General features: G+C 40.7%; 2 protein-coding genes across 3 annotated transcripts; one reads left to right on the forward strand and one right to left on the reverse strand.

Moving 5' to 3' along the window:
* Positions 1 to 975: 975 nt before the first annotated feature.
* antxr1a (ANTXR cell adhesion molecule 1a) lies at positions 976 to 18,120 on the reverse strand. Its single transcript, XM_061671520.1, has 17 exons — positions 17,635 to 18,120; positions 15,503 to 15,574; positions 15,348 to 15,419; positions 14,737 to 14,818; positions 14,570 to 14,603; positions 13,762 to 13,841; positions 13,291 to 13,359; positions 12,357 to 12,437; positions 11,693 to 11,753; positions 11,481 to 11,579; positions 9,735 to 9,804; positions 9,576 to 9,654; positions 7,529 to 7,624; positions 5,027 to 5,068; positions 4,180 to 4,275; positions 3,923 to 4,090; positions 976 to 2,879 (listed from the first exon to the last, which is right to left on the reverse strand). Exons 1-17 carry the CDS (start codon positions 17,790 to 17,792, stop codon positions 2,772 to 2,774), a joined length of 1,467 nt encoding a protein of 488 aa, XP_061527504.1. The 5' UTR covers positions 17,793 to 18,120; the 3' UTR covers positions 976 to 2,771.
* A 1,231-nt stretch (positions 18,121 to 19,351) lies between these two features.
* LOC133399749 (MOB kinase activator 1A) lies at positions 19,352 to 25,409 on the forward strand. 2 transcript variants are annotated; one of them, XM_061671521.1, is made up of 6 exons: positions 19,352 to 19,681; positions 20,938 to 21,104; positions 21,625 to 21,718; positions 22,793 to 22,926; positions 23,443 to 23,606; positions 23,839 to 25,409. In XM_061671521.1, the coding sequence occupies exons 1-6, from the start codon at positions 19,386 to 19,388 to the stop codon at positions 23,914 to 23,916; spliced, it is 933 nt and encodes a 310-aa protein (XP_061527505.1). In that variant the 5' UTR covers positions 19,352 to 19,385; the 3' UTR covers positions 23,917 to 25,409. The 2 variants fall into 2 exon arrangements, with proteins under 2 accessions (XP_061527505.1, XP_061527506.1); XM_061671522.1 differs by having other exon boundaries at positions 19,384 to 19,681; positions 20,941 to 21,104.
* Positions 25,410 to 27,193: the final 1,784 nt, after the last annotated feature.

Here is a 27,193-nt window from a genome sequence, read left to right on the forward strand (position 1 = left end):
GTCGGCAGAATTGAGGAATGAATGCCTAAATGTAAGAAGTAATAATATGAGTGCGTGTGTGTGTGTGTGTGTGTGTGTGTGTGTGTGTGTGTGTGCAAGCCTACTGAACATGCATGTTCCTTATGTGTAGGAGCTGTGCAATTACGTTTGAAGCCGTCTTTACAAAGTGTTAATTATGAGAGGGTTGGCCAATTTGGTAGCCAGCCAGTCCTTCAGTGAGCTGCACCGCTGCCTTGGGCATAATGTTACGAATGGATCTTCGAATCATCACAGATTAACCGAATGATTTAATGAATATAAGTGGAATCTGAGCTGCGGTTGCATAACTCGGCCCCTTCCAGGATACGTCGTAGAACATTTTGTTTGCTCAATGATGTCTGTAGACATGAATGTGAATAGTTCAGGGATGTTGTTTTCACAGTTTTTTCTTTTTTTTTTCTGTGATATTTTTGAATGTTTTGCTTTTGTGAAAAGCGTTGGCCTTGTATCTTCATGTATTTTCACTTGAGTCAGATGTTTCACATATTCTGTTACAATCATACTTGGATACTTGGCTCTCTCTACACTGAACAACAACAAAAAACATTTTTACCCCTAAGAGCTGGACCTGCCATTCCCTCTGTTGTCCTTACGGGTTAAATGAGAAACACTTGCGATGAAGCAATGACTCACAAAGTTCCATACTCCCAGTCCGACTTGAGTGTAAACACAGCTGTGTGCCACCTGACACAGTTTTGTGAAAACAATCAAGTAGCTGGTATAGTGAATATATAATATATGTGAATGCAAAGGCCTTTATATAGCAGTCTGGATTGTAAAGCTGATTGACTGTGACACTGCTGTACAACAAGTTGGATCTCAAATATGTTATTGTTCTAAATACAATGATTACTTTATACTCTAATTGCAATCATAAGTATATGATTGCAATTAGTTATGGATTAGCCAAAAACTACACAACCGATTTCCACGAAACTCTGTGAGGAGATGGCCAATGTGCCAAAATGTTGGTGCAAATCAAAAAATAAGTGAAGTGATTTTATGAAGGTTTGTGAGCTTTTCTGAAGTCTGACCACAGTCCGAATTGATGCAGTAAAAAGATTTCTGCTGAAGTCATCACAGGACAAAGCCAAATGTTATTTCTCAATAGACAGTTGTGCAGGGGGTTGGGGGGGGGGTTAACATTGCATTTTACTGTTGGCAGTAAATATGCAGTCTTGGAGAGTGAGAAGAATACAACAATCAGTTTCGTAGACAAACACTAGTACGGCACTACATACAAACTACATTTATTTCCCTTCTCTTTCTTAACAGTTTAACCTTAACGGATGTTGAATGCCATTCATGTTGTAATTTTGTTCATTTGTGCCAATCCCACTCAAGACTGCATGGTCGATGCCAACAGTAAAGTGCACTAGCTGTTATCGCCGTGACTCCACAGCTGGCCACTGAGAAATAGCATTTGGCTTTTCCCCCTATGATGACTTCAGCAGACGTCTTTTCCCCGCGTGAATTGGTATTGCAGCCAGACTTCAATGAAGGTTAACTCGCAATTTACCACCAGTTCGCCCATGAGGCCCGCTACAGCAGTGGTTCTCAAACTGCGGTTACCAGTCCCCCAGCGGTCCGCAAAATCATTTGTAATTATTGATATTGAATTATCATGTTGCATCATTTAAAAAGGTGCATAGCTACATATGAGGACAGGGGCCCCAATAAAACAAGCAATAAACCCATTACGCCTCCCTACTTCAGCTTTGGGTCAATAAGAAGCTCTGATGATCGCGACGTACAGTATCATCAGATAAATATGACATTGCTGCTTTATAACAAAACATTTTGAGAATACAAGCCTATTTTTGGAGAATAAAGGTGTCTTTAACGAAATAAAAGCCATTACATTATATCAATAAAGTTGTATTTTTGAGATGCATATGTAAAGAATATTCCCTCGTTAAACGTTGACTTTAGTATTGTAATATAATGCTTTATCTTGTACAAATGTGACTTTATTCTCCTAGGATTATGACTTTATATGCAAAAAATTTTTTTTTATTGTCATAAGATTCTAAAGTTTTTTTGAGACATGAATTTCTTATCGTAACTTCATAACTTTTTTTCTCAAAAATAGGGAACGTTTTCGTTCCCATGGCATTTAGAGGCACTTGGTAATGTGGCGTTCAATTGGCGTTGGGATTACGAGGGGGTCTAAGGGTCCCTGGACATAATGTTTGAGAACTCGTCCTCAACATCTGTGATTCTCCATCAGGGTGCCATGGCTACCTAGTGTGCCCGTGAGAGATGATCAGGGATGCCGCATGCAGGAAATTGTTAAATTTCACTTAATTTGTCCAAAAATTATTATTTGTAAATTAGATATATCGAGAACAAGTAAATGCTCTTCCATTCGATGTCAGAGGGTACACTAAATCTGTGTATCCACCTGATGCCATTCATACGAGAGAAGAGTGTAAAACTTTGTGTGCAATTAAACAGACCCAAGTTTCACACGGGGGAAATTGCAAGTAAAACCAGACGAGATCATCATTATTTCAGTATTCATACTTTTAGTAACAGTTTTTGCTCGGTGGTGTGCCGTGAGATTTTTCTTTGGTAAAATACCCATTTTTGGCTAAATAAAGTTGCTCAACAGTGCTCCCAGCTCCACTACTTTCTCTACAGTTAGTGGTATAAAAGGGTGTCCTTGTTCGACATGCTCAGGTCCATGTCAGCAGTAAATTAGTAGGATTAATCACTCACACTCATTGTCTTTATCTGCAGTTTTGTGGTATTCTTACCTTGTCACCTGGGTGAGGTCTCATAACAGACACGCGGTTGTAGCCTTTTCTTAAAAAGGCCCACAATGCATCCAGCTTGTTCTACAGAAACAAAGAAGAAGAAAACAATCTTCATGACACAGATGTTGTGGTGCAATAACAGTTGATTTGCTTCTTATATAATACATATATATATATATATATATATATATATATATATATATAAAGGCCCTTTCTACTAATTGACATTGTGCATCTTCTTCTTCATAGTTTTAAACAAAGCAAATACGCTGAGGATAAAGGGAGGCAACACACAGCTGTTTTCTTCCTCAGAAAAATGCGAGTCACGCAGCCCCATTCCCTGGAGGTCAGTCCAACAGGAGCCTGGTTTCTACAAACAATCTCCTGCTGGCTGGGAAGGAATTGTCGCTGCTTTATCCCAATGATGGCATAGCTACATGGAAACGACAGTATTACCTGAATATATATCTGTAAATGAGAAACTGCTCTCAAATGCCTTTTCTGGTTGAATAAAGAAAACTATATATCTAATATCATTTTCACAAACAGATCTCGGTAAGGTTTGTACTTACATGACCTGCAGCTGACTAACATTGGTCGTTTGTCCCAGCTGTGTGTTGTAGACAAACCAACATGCAAGCAGTTGCTTTTGAGGGCCTTTTTAAAAATGTCCTAAAACATTATTTTTTAAAAACATCATATTCTTTAAAATATGTGACACTTAAAAATATATTTGAATACGCCTGAAGTCATACCATTTTCAGGGAAGAAATCCTAATTTAATGTCGATTATTTCTAATGTGAAAAATAGATTCTAAATGTGAACAGTTCATGAGGATCCACTGTATCTCTACCAAATTGTAATTTGGAAAATATGTTTTCAGGACTAGTAATACCAAATGTAGTTTTATCTCGCTCTAAACCTGATTGGGCTTTTATTTGGTAGCAATTTATCATGTTCATATTCAAATCTCATCAGATTAGGTTGCACACTTTTGTGTATATGTAGATGTACTACATTTATTTTGTGTATGTACTACATTTATTTCCCTGAAATCTACAAGAAATGAATATGAGTGTGGATGAAGTTTCTCTTAGCAGTATCACAACACTCATTCCGGTACCTGGATAGGAGAGTACCACTTGTGGGGCCCTAAAGGTTTTTGCATGCCATTGTTGAGAACACGCATGGGGGACTGCACAAACTCCTGCTCAGGCATCTTCACTTTGGCATTTTTGGCCTTCTCCAGCTTTGCTCCTTCTTCAGTGGAGCCTTTCTCACCCCAGCGAACCTTAACAAAGATCACTTTGATGTGTATTTCATTCAAGTCTGTGGGATTAAGGCCTAAAGTGCAGGGTTTTTTTGTCAGGGTATTCTCACCTCCATCCTCTTGATTCCCCCAACTCCCCGCCCTCCATAGTAGGAAGCGTCTACTGTGGGCCATTTCTTCTTTGGCATGTCATCGTCCTCATCGTCCTGTAGGATTGTGACAGGAAGCAATTTGATGAGAGGCAATTTCACTGGCTTCGAGTAGCTCACTTATTCTTCTTAAAATAGCTCTGTGTCTGTGGTTACAGTTTGCTGCAGTGTAGAACTGCTGTTCAATTGTGCAGGTGTACCTAATGTTGCAAGTTTGCAACCTGTGCAAATGCCCTCTCACTGTAGTAACCGCGAACCAGGCATCGTTTTTTTAAGTCGATATCCTGCTGTGTGGCTTCCCCACTCTGACACCCATTCTCTTTTTTTCTCTGTCTGACTGTGGTCAGTTGACAGATCCAAGGAAAGAACCCAGAAGCCCGAAAGGAAAATCTTATGACGTTTCATCCTTGTAATATATTGCCTGTCTGACTAATAATCTATCATCTTGTCAAGTAGACAAAGTCCCATGCCAGTCTGTCTGTTTGGTGAATGAATAGTATTATGAGTGTAAACAAATGCAATGGGATGTTAGTGGTTTATTCATCAGGATATACTGTACTTTCGAACAGAATGCTGGGAGGTTTACTTGAGACTATAAATTCAAATCAGCTGTCAAACTGGGATGGGTTGGAACATAGCAAAAGTCTGAATTTCATTGTTAATGTTGGAGGGCGTTAACTCATGACGCATTTAAGAGATTGTTGAAGACTTTCATTCCAGGGAGGGAGAGAAAGAGAACGTTTGGTCATTAAGGTTTAAGATGTCAGAATAAACTAAACACTGGCAGAAAGGGTGTTGTTGCTCCTACCGAGCTCTCCTCCGCAGTAGGTGGCGGCGGCTCGTGGATGATCTGAGAAAGAATAAACACACGGAGAGAGAAGACCATGCCACATCAGATAAAGTCATAAAAGCATGTTTAAAACTTTATTGTCTCCGCCCATGGCTGAGGAAAGGCTTTGTCCTCTTCGATGAGCAATACACTGACCTAGAAATCTGCCTTCCATATTTGTTAGCAAAAATGAGCTTCAAAAATACTATACTATCTTTTTATGTATTTATTTATTTATTATCTTTGTAGCGATATCCTCTCAGTGCAATACATTCATAATTTTCTCAGATTTTCAGTTGTACATCGTTTGAGTTTGCAGCAAGGCTGAACAGTCACCAGCATATGTGATGGCACATTGCTTGCATGTACAGTTTAGTCTGCCTGGCACAGGCTGCACGCGCCTCTCGTGTGTGTTTTTGTGTCATTTTTGCCATCTACAGATGAGCTGTCACGTTGATTATAAACCAAATAAAGACAGCAAATGAAATGCATTCGGCAAATTTGCGTGACCCTGATTTTTCTTATTTGTGATTTTCCTCCATCCTTCTACCACATCTTGGAGCAGGAATAACTCTCCATGGTAACCCGGCATCGTTTTCCGAAACAGACGAGTGGACTTCAAATACCATGAAATAGACAAGAACAGAGAGCGCATAAAGGCAGCCATGTTGTAAAAGTGGACATATTGGTCTGCTTGTTTCCACCAGTGGTACTATTAGACTGTTTTGTTTTGTTTTCTTTCCAAGGGAGAAAGACTGAATTTAACTCCGACGAGATCATTTGTTGCAATATTCTGATACTGGCACAGTTGTGGTGTTCCATGCATATTAAACTGTCCAGAGCAGCTGACTGTTTCACAAATCACTTCACTTCTGGTGATTTATAACTATACTATCATAATTTTTCATCATTCTAATCCCAACAATATATATTTTTTAAAATAGTACAATAATGAAATTAAATGTTGTGATTTCACAATAATAAAGTTGCAATATTATGAGAAAACGTCACGCTCTTCTGAGAAAAAAGGTTGTAACCTACAAGACGAAAGTCATAACTTTAGTGGAGTTTCCAGCACGAGTGAAAACGCAACAGTCGAAGACCCGCAGCCACTGTTTTCTCTTAAGACACATATTGTATACAAATACAAATGTTCATTTAATATTTGTTAAAAACATTTCTGGTTGATGATGGAACACACCCAATAAAACACAACACATGCACAGTCTTCTTCAGGGTTGTCAAACTCATTTTTGTCATCGGCCACATCGTAGTTATGGTTTCCCTCCGAGGGCCGTTTTGACTGTGAACCCATACAAATGTATCATCGTCTTATATTATTACATATAAACAACACATTTTTGGATAACTAGTTTTGAAATCAGAAGCCACTAAAAAACTGTTCAACTAGTATGCAATTCACATAAAAAGGGGGCCTGTGTAAGAAACATTCTTAATACCTCAACGTTATTGAAAGGGAAGACAATTTGCAATTTTAGTCTTTTAGCAAAAACATTGTCGACCCACATAATTTGCTTTGGCCCACATAAAATGATGTGCTGGGCCGAATCAGGCCCCCGGGCCACCAGTTTGACAGGTGTTCTAGATGATAGTGCTGAATTTTGATTGACGTTATCAGAGGTATATACTGTATATGTACAGTTCAACAACATCATGAATTATCCATCCATCCATTTTCTGAGCCGCTTCTCCTCATTAGGGTCGCGGGCGTGCTGGAGCCTATCCCAGCTGTCATTGGGCATGAGGCGGGGTACACCCTGAACTGTTTGCCAGCCAATCGCAGGGCACATAGAAACAAACAACCATCCGCACTCACATTCACACCTACGGGCAATTTAGAGTCTCCGATTAATGCATGTTTTTGGGATGTGGGAGGAAACCGGAGTGCCCGGAGAAAACCCACGCAGGCACGGGGAGAACATGCAAACTCCACACAGGCGGGGCCGGGGATTGATCCCGGGTCCTCAGAACTGTGAGGCTGACGCTCTAACCAGTCGCCCACCGTGCCGCCTCATGAATTATTATATTGTTAAATGGATACCAATATCAATGAGAGCCGGGTCATTATTATTTTGATACAGCACTTATTTTGGCTCTCATTAGACGTGCAGTTGTACTTAATGTTGTGATCTGTGAGTGTATTCGTACATGCACTGTGATAGTAAATTCGACTTGAATTTTAGATCAAACAAGATGAGCCCCAATTACTTAAACAGACATTGACCTCTTCTGTCTGTTGGGCATCATTCTGCAATATGAGTCCAAACGGGTCATGCGCCCTGAGTGACACATCAAACCTAAACTTTTCACTGTTTAGGTTAACAAGACGCCTTAGGCTGGTGTTAGCCACACACAAAAACTGCAAACGAGAAGCTCTGTGACCGCCTCTCAGCAGCAGTTTGTCATCATCGTCAGGATAAGAGGGATTGACTAATAATCTATATGAGGGGGTGGACTCACCACAGTGCAGCAGAGGGGCCAGAACCACCACAGGAGAGCCAAGATGAGGAGCAGCATGAGGATGAGCAGAGTGATGGCCAAAATGGTCCCATCAGACTGTGAGATATAAACACAGAGCGTCACACTATGGAGAAATATATACTGTCCAAAGACTGGAGCCCTTTTAGTTCTTGGTCCTTCATTGAATCAAGTTAACTTGGCTGTAATTTAAAGGACCGCCATGTAATTTCTTAGTCATGAGTGGGGGAAATAAACACTGTAAACCACTGAATAGCATTGTTAGTAGAATTCTGCTATAGCCAAGCTTCTTTGGTGGCGGCAATGTTTTCTGTGTTCTAGACCTGAAGTCAACCTAGACAACCACGCACATGGTTGATTGAGGAGGCCCAGATGCGCCTCACTGCGGGTCAAATCGAGCTAGATGAAGCAACACCCAATGACAGGTTCTCTCAATGTGTGTCGGGAGTTTTGGTATGTTCAGTGCAAGCATCGGTTCACCCATCAGAGGTGCTGAGGTGAGATGGAGCACGAAATTGCTTGTTGTCCAACTGTAACGTCTACTACAGCTACAATAATAGTAAATGTTTTGAATGTGTGCAGGGCGATAATACATATGGCTTCTCTGTAGATTACTTATGGTGCACTGGTGTAGATCAAAAGTAGAGAGCAGTCAAAAAGCCTGGGACTGTATTGCATTGTTTAGATGGACTCTACTGGCTCATTGTTGTTGATACCGTGGCACATCTGAAGTTGAATGTCGTCCGTTGCTTTTTGGGGGGGGGAAAAAAATGTAAGTGATGGTTAAGCCTCAATAAGGGGTGTTACATAAAGTAAGCGGACTCGCATTTAAAGCAGTAAGACTCTAGCTCAACCATACACACCGTTGCTTTGTTGGCAAGGTTCAGCCAAAGTGGCACAATTAGGGATGTTAAATTTCAGACGCGTGAGGTACATCTGCAATGTGAAGAATCACCTTCGCATGGCACCTTCATTGTTTTTCATTAAAGAATGAGGGCCCCATTTTCGTGGACGGCATCATTCCGGTGCGGCAGGCGACGCAACTGTGCACCAGGGGCGGGTTAGACCGGTGTTGGTAATTTCGTAGATCAATGCAGCCCATTAGCTCCGAGAGTGAGCGGGTTGCGCCACTGTGTTTGTGGTGTTTTCAGCCGACTTCATTTGCAGGCAATCAAAGCGTCTCCTCTCATTCCCTTTAAATGTGACGCGATGATAGTCTCGGCGGAGAAATCTCTGTGTGGAGAAGGACGATGCGTAATCGCAGCGGTGCGTGCGTGAGTGGAGCACTGTCACTCCTCTTGACCGGTGTGGCAACAGACAAAGTGAGTAGGTATCTTGACTAAACACAGAATGAGCAGGTGATAACTGCCAGCGACTTAAATTTGCTGACAGACCTCAGTATCTTTCTGCCTGTGCCCCGATCGAATTCACTGAAATCGTGTTGGACCAGTGGTCTAGCCTGTGCCGGCAGTTAGATGTGGTCTGAGAAGGCATACATTTAGATCAACTTTCTTTTGCATTTGCGCCCCACCGGATATGTGCTGCGAAAGAAAATAGAGGCTTGAGTCTTACATTGTTTATACCTTCAAATATAAACAAGGTGACTTATCTTTACACTTGTATGACAGTCGACGATATTGTTGAAATTGCCTGTACATTGAGTTAATGTTATGATGACAGTTTTGACCCTGGAATAGATTAGTTCTTATTTCATTTGGGAAAGATTGTAATGAAATACTGACAAATCAGAGGTCAACCAGCGATCAATAGTGTTCTGCTATTGCATTATAAAGTCATGATTTTCGCCAATATTGGTTCAATATCAACAGAAGACAGAAGTTCAAATCACAAGCTGCGTTCCACTACTCACAGAGAGTCTATTTAAATGCAGTGCAGATCACCATTACTACGATATAATACAAACCATTTTCATGAGGTTTTTTTTGTTGTTGTGCTTGTGTGTTTTTAGATTTACAGTGTATCTGTCTACCATGTTAGTAGACTAATTTTTGCGTCATGTTGTACTCACACAGCTCACAGTTGTAATGGTGACCGAACTGGAGATGAAACTGAGACCTTCGTTCATACTGACATAAAGATTTGCTGCCCTGGAAAAGAACAAAATTGATTCAACGGTCAGGTTGGTGGTACTGTGGAAAAACAAAAGGGAGTACGGTGATGAACTTACATTCCCTCATCCTGAAGCACAGGTGCCTGGCAGAGAAGATATGTATCCTCCACTATCAAAGGTTTCACCACTAAAAACAAAGATGGAAAAGGGTCAGGAAAACAGTACTTTTCTCACATCCTGGCTTGAGCAATCTTTATATCGCTCAAGCCTAAAAATAACTCAATGTTTTACCGTTTATCTGAAATTGGTTTGTTGTTCACAATTTATTACCAAAAAAACAAGACATCACATCAAATGAATGTTGTGCAAAAGGAGACGGGACTCCAGGAACTTGTTCATGGAAAGAAGTGTCTTGCACAAGAAGTCAGTTCACAAATTTCTGAGAAGAGCGTTCCCTCAAAATCAAAACAAGTGTTTTCAATATAGGGGAATAAAGCCTCTCGTAGAAACACGTCAACAAAACTGACAGCTTTTGTTTTTGAGGCAAATCTAGGTCTTGTCCGTTTCCAGCTGGCTTTTAGGAAAGCAGCTCCAACAAGCACAATGACCAGGCCGCTGTGTTTATCCTGGCAGGGGGACAGCATACCCCAGAACTTAGGAAATCAACACGAGAGTCACATGGGTCATGGCTGATCCACTCTTGAAACTTCATGCAGGATGGAGGGATAAGCGAATAACGTGGCCAGAAACAGCTTAGCCTCAACAGGAACTGAGCATGATCATATATGATCTCGCCCAAAGTTCATCCCTACATCCACTGTGTTTTTTCTTCCATTAAAGAGAGATAAATTGGACTGAGAGACTTCTCAAGAACAACTTCAGCAAATCCAGGGAAGAGCACACAGGATTTAATTCCCCCAAGTCTGCAGAATTCCACCTACCTCCCTTTTGGAGGGATAGTCAGTTTCCACCCTTTACTCTCAATTCACCTTTCATGAAGCCAGTTCAGCTTTGATTAAACAGTTAATTAGAACTGTAGTGCTGCACAAAAGTCTAAAGCACCATTCGATACGGTTGTAGCAATTCTATAATGACTATATATATATATATATATATATATATATATATATATATATATATATATATATATATATATATATATATATATATATATATATATATATATATATACACACACACACACACACACCATATATAAAATGTGTGTGTGGGCAATATTTATACATCGCGCAACCAATGTCTAACCAACACGTCTACACGCCGTCATCTATAGCTATACAACAGACATTCACCAGATTGGCTGATTCAGCAGAAGTGTTTGATGTTTCTTTGTAATTAGACCAGCACCTCCTGCAGAGCACAGTAGGAAGCGGTTTTCACAACTGTTTCATTAGTCCACCAGCAAAGGCTTTGGGGAACCTGTTTGTTAGTTTTACACACTATGTTTCATGTGTGGCATTGGTTGACATCTTCTTTACAGGCTGTAACAACACAAAAACTTTTAAAATAAAATAGCAGAAGCAGTAAACTCGGCACCGTTCTTTGATCATACACGAATTCCATCTGTGCCCTAGCCTTTTAATTTAAACTTCACCTAGATATTATAATGAGAGCCAACACAAGAGTGAAAAATTCTCCCTTTACAAAGATGTTAATGCTTAGTTTTAATTGACACTGCCAGAGAAGTGTTGGTAGCATCTAACAATATATTTGTATTAACCCAATTAAATGCATCTTCACTACTGAGAGGTATTGCTATTACCCTCATATAAATACAGTGAAAACTAAAGCCAGAATAATAAACACGTTGTTCATTTGGATTATTAAATATGTTTCACTCACTTTTAATAAGTGTGTCGTTAATGCGGAAGCTGCACAGGACCTTATCAACATTGCGAGCGTGGAGGAATCCATTTCCTCTCACTACAACCTGGAAAGACTCTGATGGAGGGGAAAAGAAACAGAAAATATCACCTCAACAATTGGTGATGACCCAAAATTCTTCAGTGCCAAGTTTGTAATGCTCAGCATCAAGGTGAACCTTGCTTCCTCACCTCCTGCGCAGATACTGGAGGGCTCAGCTGCCAGAATCTCAATGCAAGACTTTTTCAGGATCTGAGGAAATGAGGGCGACGGAGCATCAATATGGAAGCCTTATAACGGGAATAACTTGGCATTCTCCTCAATATTTTTACAGTGTCAGTGTTTTCTTATGCTAATATCGCTTGCTTCCCGTCCCAGGGCAAATTTCAGCAATACACTTGTGGCGTTGTTGCGTTTCTTGACATGATGCTGCTACTTTAACTGTTTTTAACTGTCCCTGGCGTCTACGAGAACATGTTTTCTCCTTGAAATTCAAATTAGATGATAATGCGCTGCAGATGAAAAGCCTAACGTATCAAAAGGCATAAGTGTTGTCACGACAGACTGTGTTTTATTTCCTGACAACTAGTGAAGTCACGAGAGATCCAGTAAGATATTTGATCCTGATCGGCCAAACATGGTCCTCACTGATCAGAAACAGAAAAGTCATAGTCACAGCAACTTTGTTTTTTTTCTGAAATTCTGTCCCTGGCAGAGTTTCATGTCCTTTAAGTCCGGCATGCATTCTGGTGCGTCTAACTACGAGGTCATAGGATGCATGGATTATATTTCAAGGTGGGCAATGCTATAACGTCACACAAGTGTTGTTTGTGTGGACAAGAGTGACATACTTACAGAATCAATGACCCCTTGCAAAGCCTCAAATTCATCATTGACAGGGAATACGTGGTCCTTGCTGTCAGCAATCTTCGCCAGCTAAAGGTGAGCAATGAAAAACACAAGCGCCACATTTAATTCTTTAGCACAAATCTACTTCTTAAGTCATTGTCCAGATGTCTAAATTTTGAAACTCGGCCCACCTTTGTTAACTAAACAAGTGACAACGTGCATAACGGATATACAGCACTGTTTTGCTGTCCTTCCACTAAGCAATTTCATATTTAACACAAATCAGCATTCAATTGAGAAAATGATGTACAGTATATAGATAAACCTTTATCATAATCCTTAGTAATGTTTTGGGCTAATTTTCTCAGTGTGTGTCTGGCTGTTTTTTTCCTGGTCGCTGTCTGTCCAAGTGCGCTAACCCTATTTGTTGTCATTTAAACAACCTGATGGGTGTGGCTGGCAGTGCAAATTTTTTTAATTGGGCACAAATTCTCTGGCCTGGCAAAAGTGTGACGTAATCAGAAAGAAAAAAAAAAAGAATGTATTACTCCTGTTGTATTTAATTTGAGATGTTTGGATATGCATGACACATTTACTAACATTGCCCTTGGAAGATCGCTCTACCATTTTTCATATAAAAATGTCCCATTAAAAGAATGTTGAAAATCATGTGAGTTTAACATTTTTACATAACAAGAGGTTATTGCGATTGTCAAGAAGAGTAGTTGGCAGCTTGACCCTGGAACTTTTGGTTTTGCAAAAAAAAAAAAAAAAAAAAAGAAACAACAAAAAACGTTTTCATTACACTACACAGTATGAGAGAGTTGATAGGTTTGGTGAAACTGCATTCAGTGTAAAAGTAGCTTCATTCTATCACAAATAAATGTCAAATATTTTTCATGTTTGCGAATATAGACTAAAAGTGGATGTAACGAGCCACCTGAGTCTCATTGAAGTCCTTCACCCCCACACAGTAAACGGTGGCCCCCAGGCTCCGGGAGCGGTTGGCCTGTCAGGCGGGCAAAGATTCAAAACACGAATAAGACAGCATTCCACACAGCAACCTGGATTCAGTTACATTGTAACTTTTTACAACATTTTACAAAATATAGCCTTCTATTTGTCATACAGCTAAACGTTTACAAGACATGCAAAAACCAAGACCATGTTGAAGAATAAATCATTGCTTTCATTAAGTAGAATTATTGCTCTGGCTGGCCACGTGTGTCTGAACACACACAACAAAATCCAACACACCTCACCTGCACCGAGCTCTTACGAAGCTCTTGGTTAGCAGTACACAGCAGGATGATCAAAGCGGTGATGTGGCGCCATTTAATGAGGTTAGTGGTGCAAAAAGACACGTTTCACCTGCTTGCAATTAGTCTGGAAGCGTATTTGTCTCTCTGACCTCTCTCTCGGCATAGTAGAAGAGATCCTCATGCAGCTCTCCATCTGTCAGAGCTATAATAACACTGGCAGTGCGATAACCTGTAGATGTAAACCGTGTGATCAGATCCAATTTGAATAAATATGTGATCTATGCTGATCTACATGAACATGCCAGACCTCCCGTTCAGCAATAATGCCTCATTATGAGCATGCAGACAAGTAATGCTGGTGCTTCAGTGTGTGATGATGCAGACTCAGCTTCTCATTCAAGGTGACTTTAGCTGTGTGTATTTCAAGAAATTGGAAAACATATATTCGGCAAATTACGGCGGAAAAAGTGTCATCATATAATATTTTTAAATACATTAACAAATAGATGTAAACATGGACAAACATTTTTTTGTTGTTGTCAGGATCAATTGTAAGGAAGGTCCTATTATGTTTCTTTCCAAATAATTCAAATTGACCTTTTAATTTGTTGAAACAGCATCACACAATTACATAGATTGTTTCAGTCACTGGATTATAGCGATACTTTGGTCTTTGTTTGGACTTGTTACCGGGTCCGTAAGGTACAGCAGAAAAAAAGCTTTGCTATTGTTGTATTTCTTTCCCCCAAAAAGACTAACACAATTAGTTTTATCTTGTTTATCTCTGTTTCACTTAATGTCTTGTAAAAGGATTCTTTTATCTCTTCCCAAAAAAGGCTTGAAAACTCCACAAACCCTCTGCCTCTTAAGCATTTAACATAACTGTTACTTACTTACTAGTAAGATCAGATATGACAAAATACTCTACATAGGGGAGTAAAATCTTGTAATACAAACCTTCTGTGTTTCCATAGTATATCTGCTCACTGGCCTGTGGAACAAACACACGGACAGTGAGCTGTCAAACAACCTCAGCCTGCAGGGAGGCAAATTCTGTTAAATTGACTGCGTCATGTTTGAGTTGACTTGGGATGAAGAGTGAAGACGGAGATGCTGCAGCTCACCCTCTGGATGCCCTCGTGCATGAAGGTGTCTCCTCCTGGATGAACCCCCTGCAGCTCCTCCAGACCTTTTCGGATGCGTTCTCTGAGGTGGCGTACACAAAATAACCTCATCTCATCAAATGCAAAATATTTATTCTTCAAGATACATTCATGCTTTTGCCGTTGGGGGAGTGCAGATATATAGATCTGTGATATTTGCATGTTTAATGTGTTTCTGTTTTCCCTTCACTTAAATGCATATTCGGCTAGAGCATGGCCTAATCATTGTACATTTATGTTATATTTATTGTTGTCAAAATATAATAAAGTGAAACAAGTTACTCCATTACTCTCGCCCCAACTGCATGTAGTGATACAGATGGATGACTTTAAGTAGGACAGTAGTACAGTATTTGAGTGTATCGCCTGAGGAGAACAAATCAGATCCATCTGAAAGCCATGTGCAGGTTGTTTACAACAAAATTAAAAAGCAGAGTATCTATCTGGACTAAAATTGAGAAGAGTTACTTTCTATTTGATCCTTATCAATACCTGCTCCATGGAGGGGGGCTATACAGGAGGTTATACCTGCTCCATGGAGGGGGGGTATACAGGAGGCTATAGGTACCCACCTGTCCTCTGTTAGGCTCATCAAAATCTTCCCTTCGGTGGAGAACACGATAAATGACATCCTTAATTGTGGACTAAACCAAGTAGAAATGAACACCGTTAGATCAGTAAACATTTCTTGGAGAGATTCTCCATGCCAAAACACAGATTAGTTTACCTTATAAATTTATGAGCTAAGTGCTCAACAAAACGGTAGATTTCAGTCCAGTGGTCCATCACACTCCCAGATCTACCAAAGGGAAAAATCACATTGTTAGTTTCCTACATTTAATCTAAAAGAAAAGAGAGCTGTTTTTTAATTGAGTGCTTAAATTACAACAGCAGTGCTTCCAAAGAAGCAAATCAGTAAATTTTGAAGCTTTAAGCCGCCTTCCCCTGAGGGATTACACTGTTATAGCTCTGCTCAAGTTACTGTTAACATCCTTATAATGCACCCGCAATTAATTAAGTCTGTTATTCCGATCTAAGAAATGACCAATCATTAGAGTTCCATGCTGTGATCATAACTAGTTCAGTGTTGCTGTTAATCAATTTTACTCTCTTTATCCCCTCATAGTGCTGCTTTCCAAGTTGAGCTGTTGGTATTTATTTTTTTCCTTAGTGTTTTTATTGGGTCGTAAAACAACTGCCATAAAGTTCTCCATATCCTGTGCAGTTACAAAACACACACAACAGCATCGCAGGGCGGAAAGAAGCCATTCATCATTCTGATAATTAATATCTATCCATTACTTTCCGTGTATATGACCACCAAATGACACTGAATTGAAATAGCTTTTATCAAATAAAAAAACAACAAATGTGCATGCTTGTATCTCTGAATCACAGTTGACGTCCTCATTTAAACTTTGTTTTTATAACCTCCGATTCTCCCCTTCTCCTTCTCACCAAACACCTATTTTTCCATTGTTACCATGACATAAAGTAGGTTCCAGCGCGAAAAAGCCAAGACAACAGGCTGAAACATTAAAACATCTGGAGCCAATGAAGAATAGGCTGTGGAGACACCGAGAGATGATGAGACTAATACTGGGGCAGGAGGGTGGGGGCAGCTGGAGGCCATAGTTGCTGCAACTTCAGTGCATCCGGGAGAAAATACAATGCAAAAAAACAATAAAAGGAGGCAGTAATATGATGCACGTAGATGTGCATCGACTTTGACACATGCATGAGTCCCAAACGGAAAATACAAAATTTACTCAGACAACTGGACAATGCACCAGCCGTGTCTGGAGCTGCAGGGCGCGCATACGGGCACGCACTCAAGTCCCATGTCCCACCTTCCACATTCTCACATCAATGTGACCAATATTTCTTGTTGGCCGACTTGTTTTGCCAGGAAGAAATGTAATTAGTAAATCAAAATGTATGAAATGAAGGGTCTTCTACTGTAACTTTGAATACAGAGAAGTTACATTTTCACCAAGCTTGATGTTTTTGCCTCAGAAGTCCATGAGGGAACTTTGTTTTCCTGTTAAGATATATTACGAGTGGGCCAATGAAAAGTTTGCAGTTGAATATTTCTAATGGATTACAGATTTGCCAAAAACATTTTGATTTGAACCAGATAGTATAAAGTCCACTTACTAATACATGCAGTGACTTGGCAGTTAATTAGGTACACCGGCACAATGTAATGAGACACAATACAGGCGCTGAATCAAAGTTCTGCCTTTATAAAGTTAATAATGCTCAGTGTTTTTTATTGTAGTTGTAGACTGCGTCATCCTAATAGGTGTTCCTAATATTTTGCTTTTATGTATGTAAACAAGGTACACGCTCACTGTAGTGTCAATCACAGTTGAGTTCTCTTATCATTCTAAAGAGAGAATTCTTAATACTATTGCATTGAATCTCATTAAATTGTGCTAATCAACTGATCTGTGACTTAGCAACATGTACAAACTTATTGCCCATCAATTTAAGATTAAATGTCCCCCACGTGGCCTCTGTTATGTTGATGAGAACAAACACAAGTGGTCGTTAATGGTTAACATATGCGGACATTTAGTGCGCCAGGCTGAAATGCACTTTAAAGCCTATGACACCATAGCAACATCAGCCCATCAACAGGGACCATACTGATAAGAAAAACATTTCTGCTGACTGTATTATAGATTTATAATGCCATTGAATACATCAATGTCTCCTTAATATGCCTCAAATTCAACAGCTCTACATACTGTATGCTTGAATTTGTCAGTCATATAAACTACAAGAAGGAATTCATGCAACCAAACTGAGTGTCACGATTCTCTCCTCATTGTTGTACAACAGAGTTCAACTCACTTGTCCAAGACAAAGTAAAGGTCAAAGCCTCCATAGCACGAGGACGACCCTGCCAGCCTTCGGTCCTGGCTGGATCCAGCATGAGCAAGAGGAACAAGTACCAGGGTGGCAGCAAACAAAGCTGGAAGCCAGGATCTTCTACTCCAGCATGAAGGCATTATCCCATGTGAAAATTCCACACAGGTAAGGTGAAGGGTAAGTGCACCTTTTAAAAAGTGTCAATAAAGATGGAGCCAAGACGATTCTTTTTGTAGATCCCTCTGTCACTCCTTCACAGTCATGTGCGACATCCAAAATAAACAATAATCCAAAGAAGAAGTGTACCTCAAGGGGTGACTAGAAGAGAGAGACGCGAGCGAGTGTTGTGAGTTTGAGTGGACTCTCTCATTAGTGGGTCCAACAAAGATGATGCAAAAGGCCTTCTCAAATCACAACCTCCCACTTGAGTTCTTTGTTCACCACATGACCTTGCAAACCAGGGATCCTCTGACTTTGTAACTCTCACTTTTTGCAATTTTTTTTTCTCCCTCACTGCCTCAAGGTGATGAATGCAGGACAACGGGAACGCAACCACCAATTAGTATATTCTGCCCCCTAGAGGTGATAAATGACGTGAAACCAGACTGACACAGGTCTGTAATTTTACTCATTGTATGTTCCATTATGTTATATGACGAATAACAGGAGCAAGCCTTCACTTTTCACTTTAATACTTCCTTGCATGACTATTTCTCAACTGATTTCAAAACCAATGTTGTGCTATTTTACATTCCTCAAACCAAGCACTTGTTTTTCCTAAAATACAACAGATACCCCAAAGATAAAAAAAATAAAATAAAAAATTGGACACCATGCCAATCAGTAACTAGAGAAATCTAATTACATATTAATTGTCTTCAAAGTGACTTCTGGAGGATTTGACCGGCTCGTGCATTTGGTACCTGGGCCTTCAGTATGGATTTGACCAACGTAATCCACCTTTTATGTCCCCACTATCACATCACAACTAGAAAAAAAAAATCAACACTATACAAAAACACAATACAGTGTAGAGCACACAGCTCTACCACATACATCTTCTGGAGTTGTTCAGCATTAATATCCATCTAATAACATGACAAAAAATAAAAATAACTCATATCAATCATGCTCACCACAGATGCTGATTTTTTTAATCTATTAACACATTCACTGCCATTGACGGCTTTAGAAGTCAACTATCCATGTTAACTGGGAAGGCTGGCAGAAGTTTTCCTCAGACCATCCAATCAAAGGACGGGAAAATGATTCAGACCATCCAATCAAAGGACGGGAAAATGATTATGTCATCAAGGGCCAGCACTCTGGCACTGTGAGGACAAATATGAAATCTGATTGATTAAAGAAACAGCTCCATTGCTAATTTAAATTACATTGTCTACTAATTCTGAAGGCAGATTAGATTGACATGGTAACGCACGTAGAGGCTGAAATGTGATTGGACAAAACCCCCAAAAAAGAAAAATAGTACATCCGCATGGTACGGGAAGCAGTGCATCAGAGAAAAAAACCCTATGAAATGAAAACAGTAGAATGTTGGTAATACATGAATACAATTTATGGAACAAATATTGGAATTTAGGTTGTAATGTAGGTCAAAGTTTCTCTGAGAGTGTTCGGCCAGCAGAGAAGGCCTTGGATGGCCCGCCACTGGTGGTGAATTTAGTGGTGTTATTATGAATGGCGTTGGTGCTTAAAAATGTTCCCATTTGATGAACGGCGAGAGAAAGATGTTTTCTTATGTCAGACGTCACTTTTCATCAAACGTCAGTGGGTTCTCAGTGCACGCAACAGGGGGCGACAGTTTGTCCGCCTTCGTCGCTACAGGCCGTCGACAGAGGAAGAGCCTCAGTGAGCGACTGAGTGCAGTTGATGTTAGCTTAGTTTACAAGACGTATAAAAAAAAAAAAAAAAAAAAAAAAAGTCACAGTCGCCATCGACGAACCGAGAGCGAGGAGGTTGAATCGAGGCACTCCCACGACCGCTTCGCCAAGATGAGCTTTCTATTGTAAGTAAACTTGGCATTTCAGTTTGCTTGTCGTCGGCGCTTTGCGGTTAACGTTAGCTCAAGTTCCACCAGGGGAAGTAACTGTGAAGCAAACCACCCTCGCTTAAAGCGCCTCACTTCCCATTGCGATGACGACTTCAAGTACTTTGTAGTAGCAGCTTGCTATCATTCATCGGAATGTTAGACGTGACCATGCAGTCGACTGTCATTTAATGATCATTTAGATGCTAGCTACACCGTTAACGCTAGCTTCAAGTTGGATAGCTGCCCTCGTCTGACGTATAAACTCTTTACACCATTTATGTCGTTGTCCTCTTCTGTTAGTTGCGACCGCTGACCTCAGTTTCTTCCGAAGCCTTTGCTCGTTGGCCGTGGTTATGACACTCGCATCTCATGTACCGGACGCACACTATTACATTTACGTCTCCTATATGTATAAGAAAACGGGCTCTTTATTAAGTGCAATCTCACTATCATCACGATCCGAGAGCTGTATCGCGTTTTCTGCATTTCCAAAAGATTAATCATGCTCAGTTTTGATTAACACTGTCACAGAAGCCTCGATGAACATCTATCCATGTCTATTGGTGTGATTTTTAGTTCTTAGAAGTGTACTACTACACTGTATCAGTCGATTAATAAAGGCTGTTTCCAATATCATAAAGAAGAATTTGTGATACAGCTCCTTTACTGGATCTCAATAAACACAGTCATGTATCCATTGAGTATTTACACCATTATACAGGGTGTCCATTGTCTCTTTACAAGTTAACGCAGTTACATGTTTTACAAAAGCACATGAATACTCAGATCTGCGGAGATTATTATTAGTAGATAACGAAGTGGTTTTCCTCAACTTTGATCTTTCATTCTCCCCGTCGCATTAAATTCCTTGAGCCATGCACGAATTGACAGACATGGCGTCTGATTTCCTCCGTACTGAATCCTGTATCTGATTCTGTGTCAGGAAACCATCATACACATTGTGCTTGTGCCTTTTCTTTAGTAGCCGTTTCAAATAACGTACATTTCATTAACAGGGTACCTGAAATACACAAACTTAACATGATTAAAAAAGTTTTTAACTGCTGAGTTTGCAGAAGAAATCGGATTAACATTTCATCAATCTGTTAAGAAACTTTGTGGGCACTGTACTTTCCTGCAACTGTTCATTACACTAATATGAGGCATCCAAACGTTAAGTCTTCTATCACTGCATCAGACAGCTGTTCAGCTCTGCTTGTGTTTCTCTCCAGTAGCAGTCGCTCATCCAAGACGTTCAAGCCCAAGAAGAACATCCCAGAGGGCTCGCATCAGTATGAGCTGCTGAAACATGCTGAGGCCACGCTGGGCAGTGGGAACCTGAGGCAGGCGGTCATGCTGCCGGAGGGAGAAGATCTCAATGAGTGGATTGCAGTCAACAGTGAGCGCAAAATTAAAAGATTCATGAATTTAATAAAAGACATTGTTTTGGGTGATGCTGTGAATCCTCGTTTATCATGGGGGATTATCCTTCCGGACCTATCCGTGATGAGTAAAAATCTGCGATATACAGAGACTGTATTAAAAACAAACATACAACAATACTCACAAGCAAATAGTCTCTCTGCTCGGTGGGAATGATTATTTCGACATTGAGGGGTTGGAACCTTCTCTCGTCCTTCTCTTAATTACTGCATCACCTTCATTAGACGTCAGTGCTGTCCGGCATGTTGCGGGTGCACAATTCTAAATTCAGTCTTGTCTGTCGTTTACTGTAAAAACCCATATAAATGATCGCTTAAAAATGTACGATATATCGGAGGAGCGAATGATGAGCTGCGATATAGCAGGGGAGTTCACAGCCCTACTTTAGTGAAGTGAAGAAATCTTCTTATCTTGCGTATAAGGTTATTTTTATCATTGTTTCAAGATAAGGCACTAACTCTGTATTTATTTTACAGCTGTGGATTTCTTCAACCAGATCAACATGCTGTACGGCACCATTACGGAGTTTTGTACTGAGTCCAGCTGCTCAGTCATGTCTGCTGGCCCAAGGTAAGGCAATAAAGCGCAGTGAATAATAGAAATACATTTTAATAGTACAGTGGACGCCCACATATTCACGGTTCGACACCAGCGGATTCACCCTTTCACATATTTTTTTTGTCAATTCTTTTAATCTTATTTTATAAAATGCAATTATAATGACCATGAATTATGCGCCGATTTTCGCTATTCGCAGTCGAGCATGCAACCTATCACCCGCAAATATCGGTGGTCCGCTGTACTGCCTTAGACCCAAATATGGCCTGACCTGCTTCGACTGCTCTGTCACTGATATGTGGCAGTGCGGAAACTTAGGTAGGGAACAATCAGTTCCACTCCAACTGCACTGCATTATTGAGAAGGAACAATAATTTTTTTTTAAAAATTAATAAAATGAGACAAAAACTATTAATAGCACAGAATTAACAATGGACCAATCAGTGTGCCATGCATACACAACCATTTGGACAGATAAAGGGCTCCTCTCAACTAATCAAACTGTATTTGATTTAATAACATTTAATGAAATTTTTTTTTTTTTTTTTCCAATAAACAGGTTATGAATTACTTAGGCTGAAAATGGAACAACTCCTGTGGTGTTTAGGGGTACTCATGATAGTCATGTTTAATTGGCATTAGGAATATGAAGGGATTTGATTTTGCAAGCGATGCACTGAAATGCCCAAATGTTGTCCTGACATTTGAAATGATAAAACGGTTTAAATGGCCAATTCAGTAATGGCATGAAAGTTGCTTGAGTTAACTCCCTTCAGATGCTTGCTTTTCTTTGCTCAAATCTAGATCTGGCACTTCCTCAATCCTCTCTTGCCGTGACGGTCAGCGTTTAATCAGGAGGAAGGAACCCAGGCTCACTTCCTGCTCACCGAGCAGCTATCTTAAATATACACGTACAGGAGAGATAGTGCTGCATTTCCCACTTCTGCTCCTATTTTTAATCTTATCGCCTGCCAAACAAAGTTTACATGAACTAAGTTGATACATGGAGCTTTTAAGCCCTTATGATCCTCTGCTACATCTCAGTCAAATCACTATTACATAGTTGAATATGAACTCTCTTTGCAGATATGAGTACCACTGGGCCGATGGCACCAATATTAAAAAGCCTATCAAATGCTCCGCGCCCAAGTACATAGATTACCTGATGACTTGGGTTCAAGACCAGCTGGATGATGAGACTCTCTTTCCCTCCAAGATTGGTAAACTTTGATTTAAACCAGGATTATGTGTCATTATCAGATCAGAGAACATATTTTTTGTGGTGATACTGCTTGATGAGGTTTCTTAGGCCTTCGTTCGTCTCTGTACTTGGGAACAATACTGTGTTTATAAAACAGTCAGAAACTAAACACATTTTCTTGCAGGATATTAATATAACAAAGGTAAGTCTGTTCTGTATTTAGATGGAAGTATGTAGCAATTGACTTGTGCAGCCCGAGGACAGAGCTTCAGCTTCTTAGTGCAAATGACCAATCTTGTGACTTTAATTTTCTGGAAAAACTTTCATGAGGTAATGTGTTAAAGCACTACAAGGCTCATTAGTTCTGTGAAGTTGGCGCCATCCTCTGAAAGTCTAATGAAAACCGGTCAAACTGCATGGAAAAGAGAGAACAAAAACTGCAGCAACGAAAAAAATTACAGACTGCGTTGTGGTCAACAGATTTAATTGCGTTTTATACAAAGTCAAGTTGTTGACTGAATCTTTTGCACCATAGGGGTTCCTTTTCCCAAGAACTTCATGTCTGTGGCCAAAACCATCCTGAAGCGCCTGTTCAGGGTTTATGCACACATCTACCATCAGCATTTTGACTCTGTGATGCAGCTGCAGGAGGAGGCTCACCTCAACACCTCCTTCAAGCACTTCATTTTCTTTGTCCAGGTGAGTTCCGGCAGCACGTTCATCCACGTGGCTCAACAATCATGTTGTATGTGTGTGTGTGGGGGGGGGGCTGCCAAAATTGGAAGCAGCTGCTCTGGAGAAAAAAACATACAGCCAAGAAGAAGCATGTCACAATGGATAGAAGTTTTTAGAATGGAGTGGATATGATTTTAATATGTATGCTGAGCAAAACCACATTTCAAACAGGGTTATTTATCTCTGTTGCGTGCAGGAATTCAACCTTATTGACCGCCGAGAGCTCGCGCCCCTGCAGGATTTGATCGAGAAGCTTGGTTCCAAGGACAGATAGACATTACGTCACACACCTCTCATTTCTTCGCTTTTGAACACTTAGTTTTTCACCAATTCCCTCTCTCCTCGGCTTCTGCTACCTCTGCGACTTCAGGTCTCAACTCTGTTTGTGCCTTCTTCTTGTCATTCCTCTCAACTGAGCATTTGAATTGTATTTCTAATCCATCTGCTGTCTTTAAATACTGTCTGAGCCTTTTCCCTATTCATTTTTGTCCTTTTTGGATATGAATTTGCATCGTGTACTAAATGTAATATTTGCAGGACTGGTTAATAAGAAAAAAAAATGTTTGTTTGTTTTTAATTCGGATCAAGTAAATTCAGAAGTGAAAGTGAGCCGTTTCCTCTTTTAAAATCAGGTTAATGTTGTTTTTATGCATTCATTATTGTTTTTTTTACTGAAAAAAAAAAATATTTTTTACATGTACATCAGTTACTGCTACATAGGTGAAACATTTTTAGTAATTATTGGTGGACCAAACCAGGCTACAGATTTTCAGTCCAACATGAAGACGGTTGCTGCGCTTGGCGCCGTCGAAGGCAATACAATGCATTGACGGGTGATTGTGAGAAGCCTTTTTCACATATATGACTGCATTTCTTGTCCGTATTCCAGGTGTTTTTCATTAATATAGTAAGTCAAATACAAGATAGTGTATAGGGTTTCCAGTAAACATCTGTATAGTGAAAATACAATTGATAGAAACATTGTGAATGCAAATTTTTAGTTATTAGATATTTTTTGTTAGGTTATTTCTATGGTGCCGATCATTTGTGGAAATGTGGATGGCTGTGTATTTCCTCAGTGTTGGTACTTATTTCCCTGGGGGTAAACAGCTATTACCTCCTTGCACCAAGAGGGCAAATTTATTGTAAATATCGTGGCGGTGGTCCTGTCTTGAACTCAGGCTACAGCAGCAGGGCTGTGTGTACTGCCATCTTTTTACGAACCAATAGCAGCTGGTATTCTAGTGGATATGTTTGGATTTGGCAAAAGTCACTGCAAATGGAACTTAATTCCTGAGATAGACATTTTAGAATATCAGGAACCAGCATCTGCCATCTGCTGCAGTAACTATTCATAATGTTTTAGTAATTACAACATTCCTCCTTTATTTGATTTACATGCTCATAATGCCCCTTTATTTGAATATTACTCCACCCATGTCAAATTTAGTCCCATAATCATTCTTTCTCACGATGTACTTGATTTGTCATAGCCACATTTCATATTTTTATACATGTGGAATTACAGAGCGTACAAGGGCTTGCAAATTAATTGAGGGTTTTATCGAGTCCTTGGGTGGTCATTTTGACTGATGGGGCATGCACAAATGTACAGTATCTACTGTGTCCAAACCTTTGCTGTAAATAAGATCAGCATTTTTATCTGATTGAAAGCTGTCCCTTTTACATAATGGAAAGGTCTTGATGTGACTGTATTGGCAGATTTGAAGCTCAATTTAAAAAAAATAAAATAAAAGGTCAATGCTGTGTGTTCATTTTGTGAATTTATTTGATCACTGCAGACACCCTTATATTAGTCACCTCCAATACACATCCGTGAACATTTACATGATTGTTGACGGTGTGCAATATTACAATAAAAGATGTACTTATTGGCAACACCATTGCTTCAAGTCCTGTCCCCAAGAAACCATGGATTACAGGATTTGACTACAGACCTGTCGCACTGACGTCTGTTGTCATGAAGTCTTTTGAGCGCCTGGTCCTGCCCCCCCTCAAGTAATCACACCCTCTCCTCTCCTGGATCAGCTGCAGTTCGCCCACAGACCCAACAGGTCTATAGGCGCAGTCAATCCCGGCCCCCCATTCCATTCTTCAGCATCTCGACTACCCAAGAACCTAGGCCAGGATCCTGTTCGTGGAATTCAGCTCTGCCTTCATCTCCATCCTCAGCTCTACTCCAGGACAAGATCTCCCAACATTCCGGACTCCTCTGCAGGTGGATCACAGACTTCCAGATGGACCGGAGACAGCATCTGCGGCTGGGAAGACTGTCTCGGACACTCAGACGACCGGATCCCCTCAGAGTTGTGTACTTTGCCCCTGGCTCTTCTCCCTGTACACCTCTGTCCAACTGATCAAGTTTGCGGACGATACTACATTTATCGGGCTTATCTCGGAGGCTGAAGAGTCAACCTACAGGAGGGAGCTGGACCGGCTGGAGTCCTGGCGCAACTGCAACAACCCAAAAAGAACCCAGAAAACAAAGGACACGATCGTGGACTTCAAGAAAGTCACAGCCCCACAGTTCACCCTCATGCTCAAAGACTACCCCATCTCCATCGTGGACTCCTTCCTCTTCCTGGGCACCCCCATCACTTGGGAGCTCAACTGAACAAAAAGCCCAGCAGAGGATGTTCGTCCTGCAGCAGCTGAGGAAATTCAATCTATAACCAAGATGTTGGTGCGGTTTAAGGCCATCATCGATGTGCCTCTCCCCTCAGGCAGGAGGTTACGGTCCGTTCAGAGCAGAATCAAACTCATGAACACTTAATAAGCGGGTATCACCCATTATCACTTCACAGCTACACCTAATGTTTATTGCACAGTTTATGCTTACTGCACATTATCTGCCTTCTTAGTCTAGAGTATATTTGAAATTTCATTTTTAATGTTACTATCTTTTACATGTTGCACCATCGGACCAAGAAAAATGTCTAGTTTTGAATGTACTGTATGAACTGACAATGGCAATAAACCGATTACGAATCTGATTCTTTAGGTTGTTGCACACACCAACGGTAAGGGATGCTGTCGAGCTGAAGGAGTCCAATCGAGCCTTTTTGGCCAGTGAGACTGCGGAGGCAGCTCATGGGTACCGGCTGGCCAAGCGGAATGCAGAATTTGGTGGTCGCTGAGGCAAAAACTCTGCCGTTGGAGGCGTTTGATGAGGCCATGGCCATCAATTCCATCGACACAGCTTCCTATGAGGAGGTAGGATCTGGGGACACTGAGGCAGTTGTCCCATCTCTGGGGTTGATGTTACCGAGGTGGTTAAAAAGCTGCTTGGTGGCAGAGCCCAGGGGTGGATGAGATCCTCCCGGAGTACCTAAAATGGGGGTGTCTTGCCTGACACGCCTCTCCAACATCGCATATGGACATCGGGGACAGCCATGGTCCTCAGTCAGAAAAGGCTGGCGTGCCCTCTGCGAGTCGACGAAGAGATCCTGCCCCAAGTGGAGGAGTTAAAGTATGTTGCGGTCTTGTTCACGAGTGAGGGAAGAATGGCGCAGGAGATCGACAGGTGGATC

Source organism: Phycodurus eques, chromosome 3 (assembly GCF_024500275.1).
Source record: "Phycodurus eques isolate BA_2022a chromosome 3, UOR_Pequ_1.1, whole genome shotgun sequence".
NCBI classification, from domain to species: domain Eukaryota; kingdom Metazoa; phylum Chordata; class Actinopteri; order Syngnathiformes; family Syngnathidae; genus Phycodurus; species Phycodurus eques.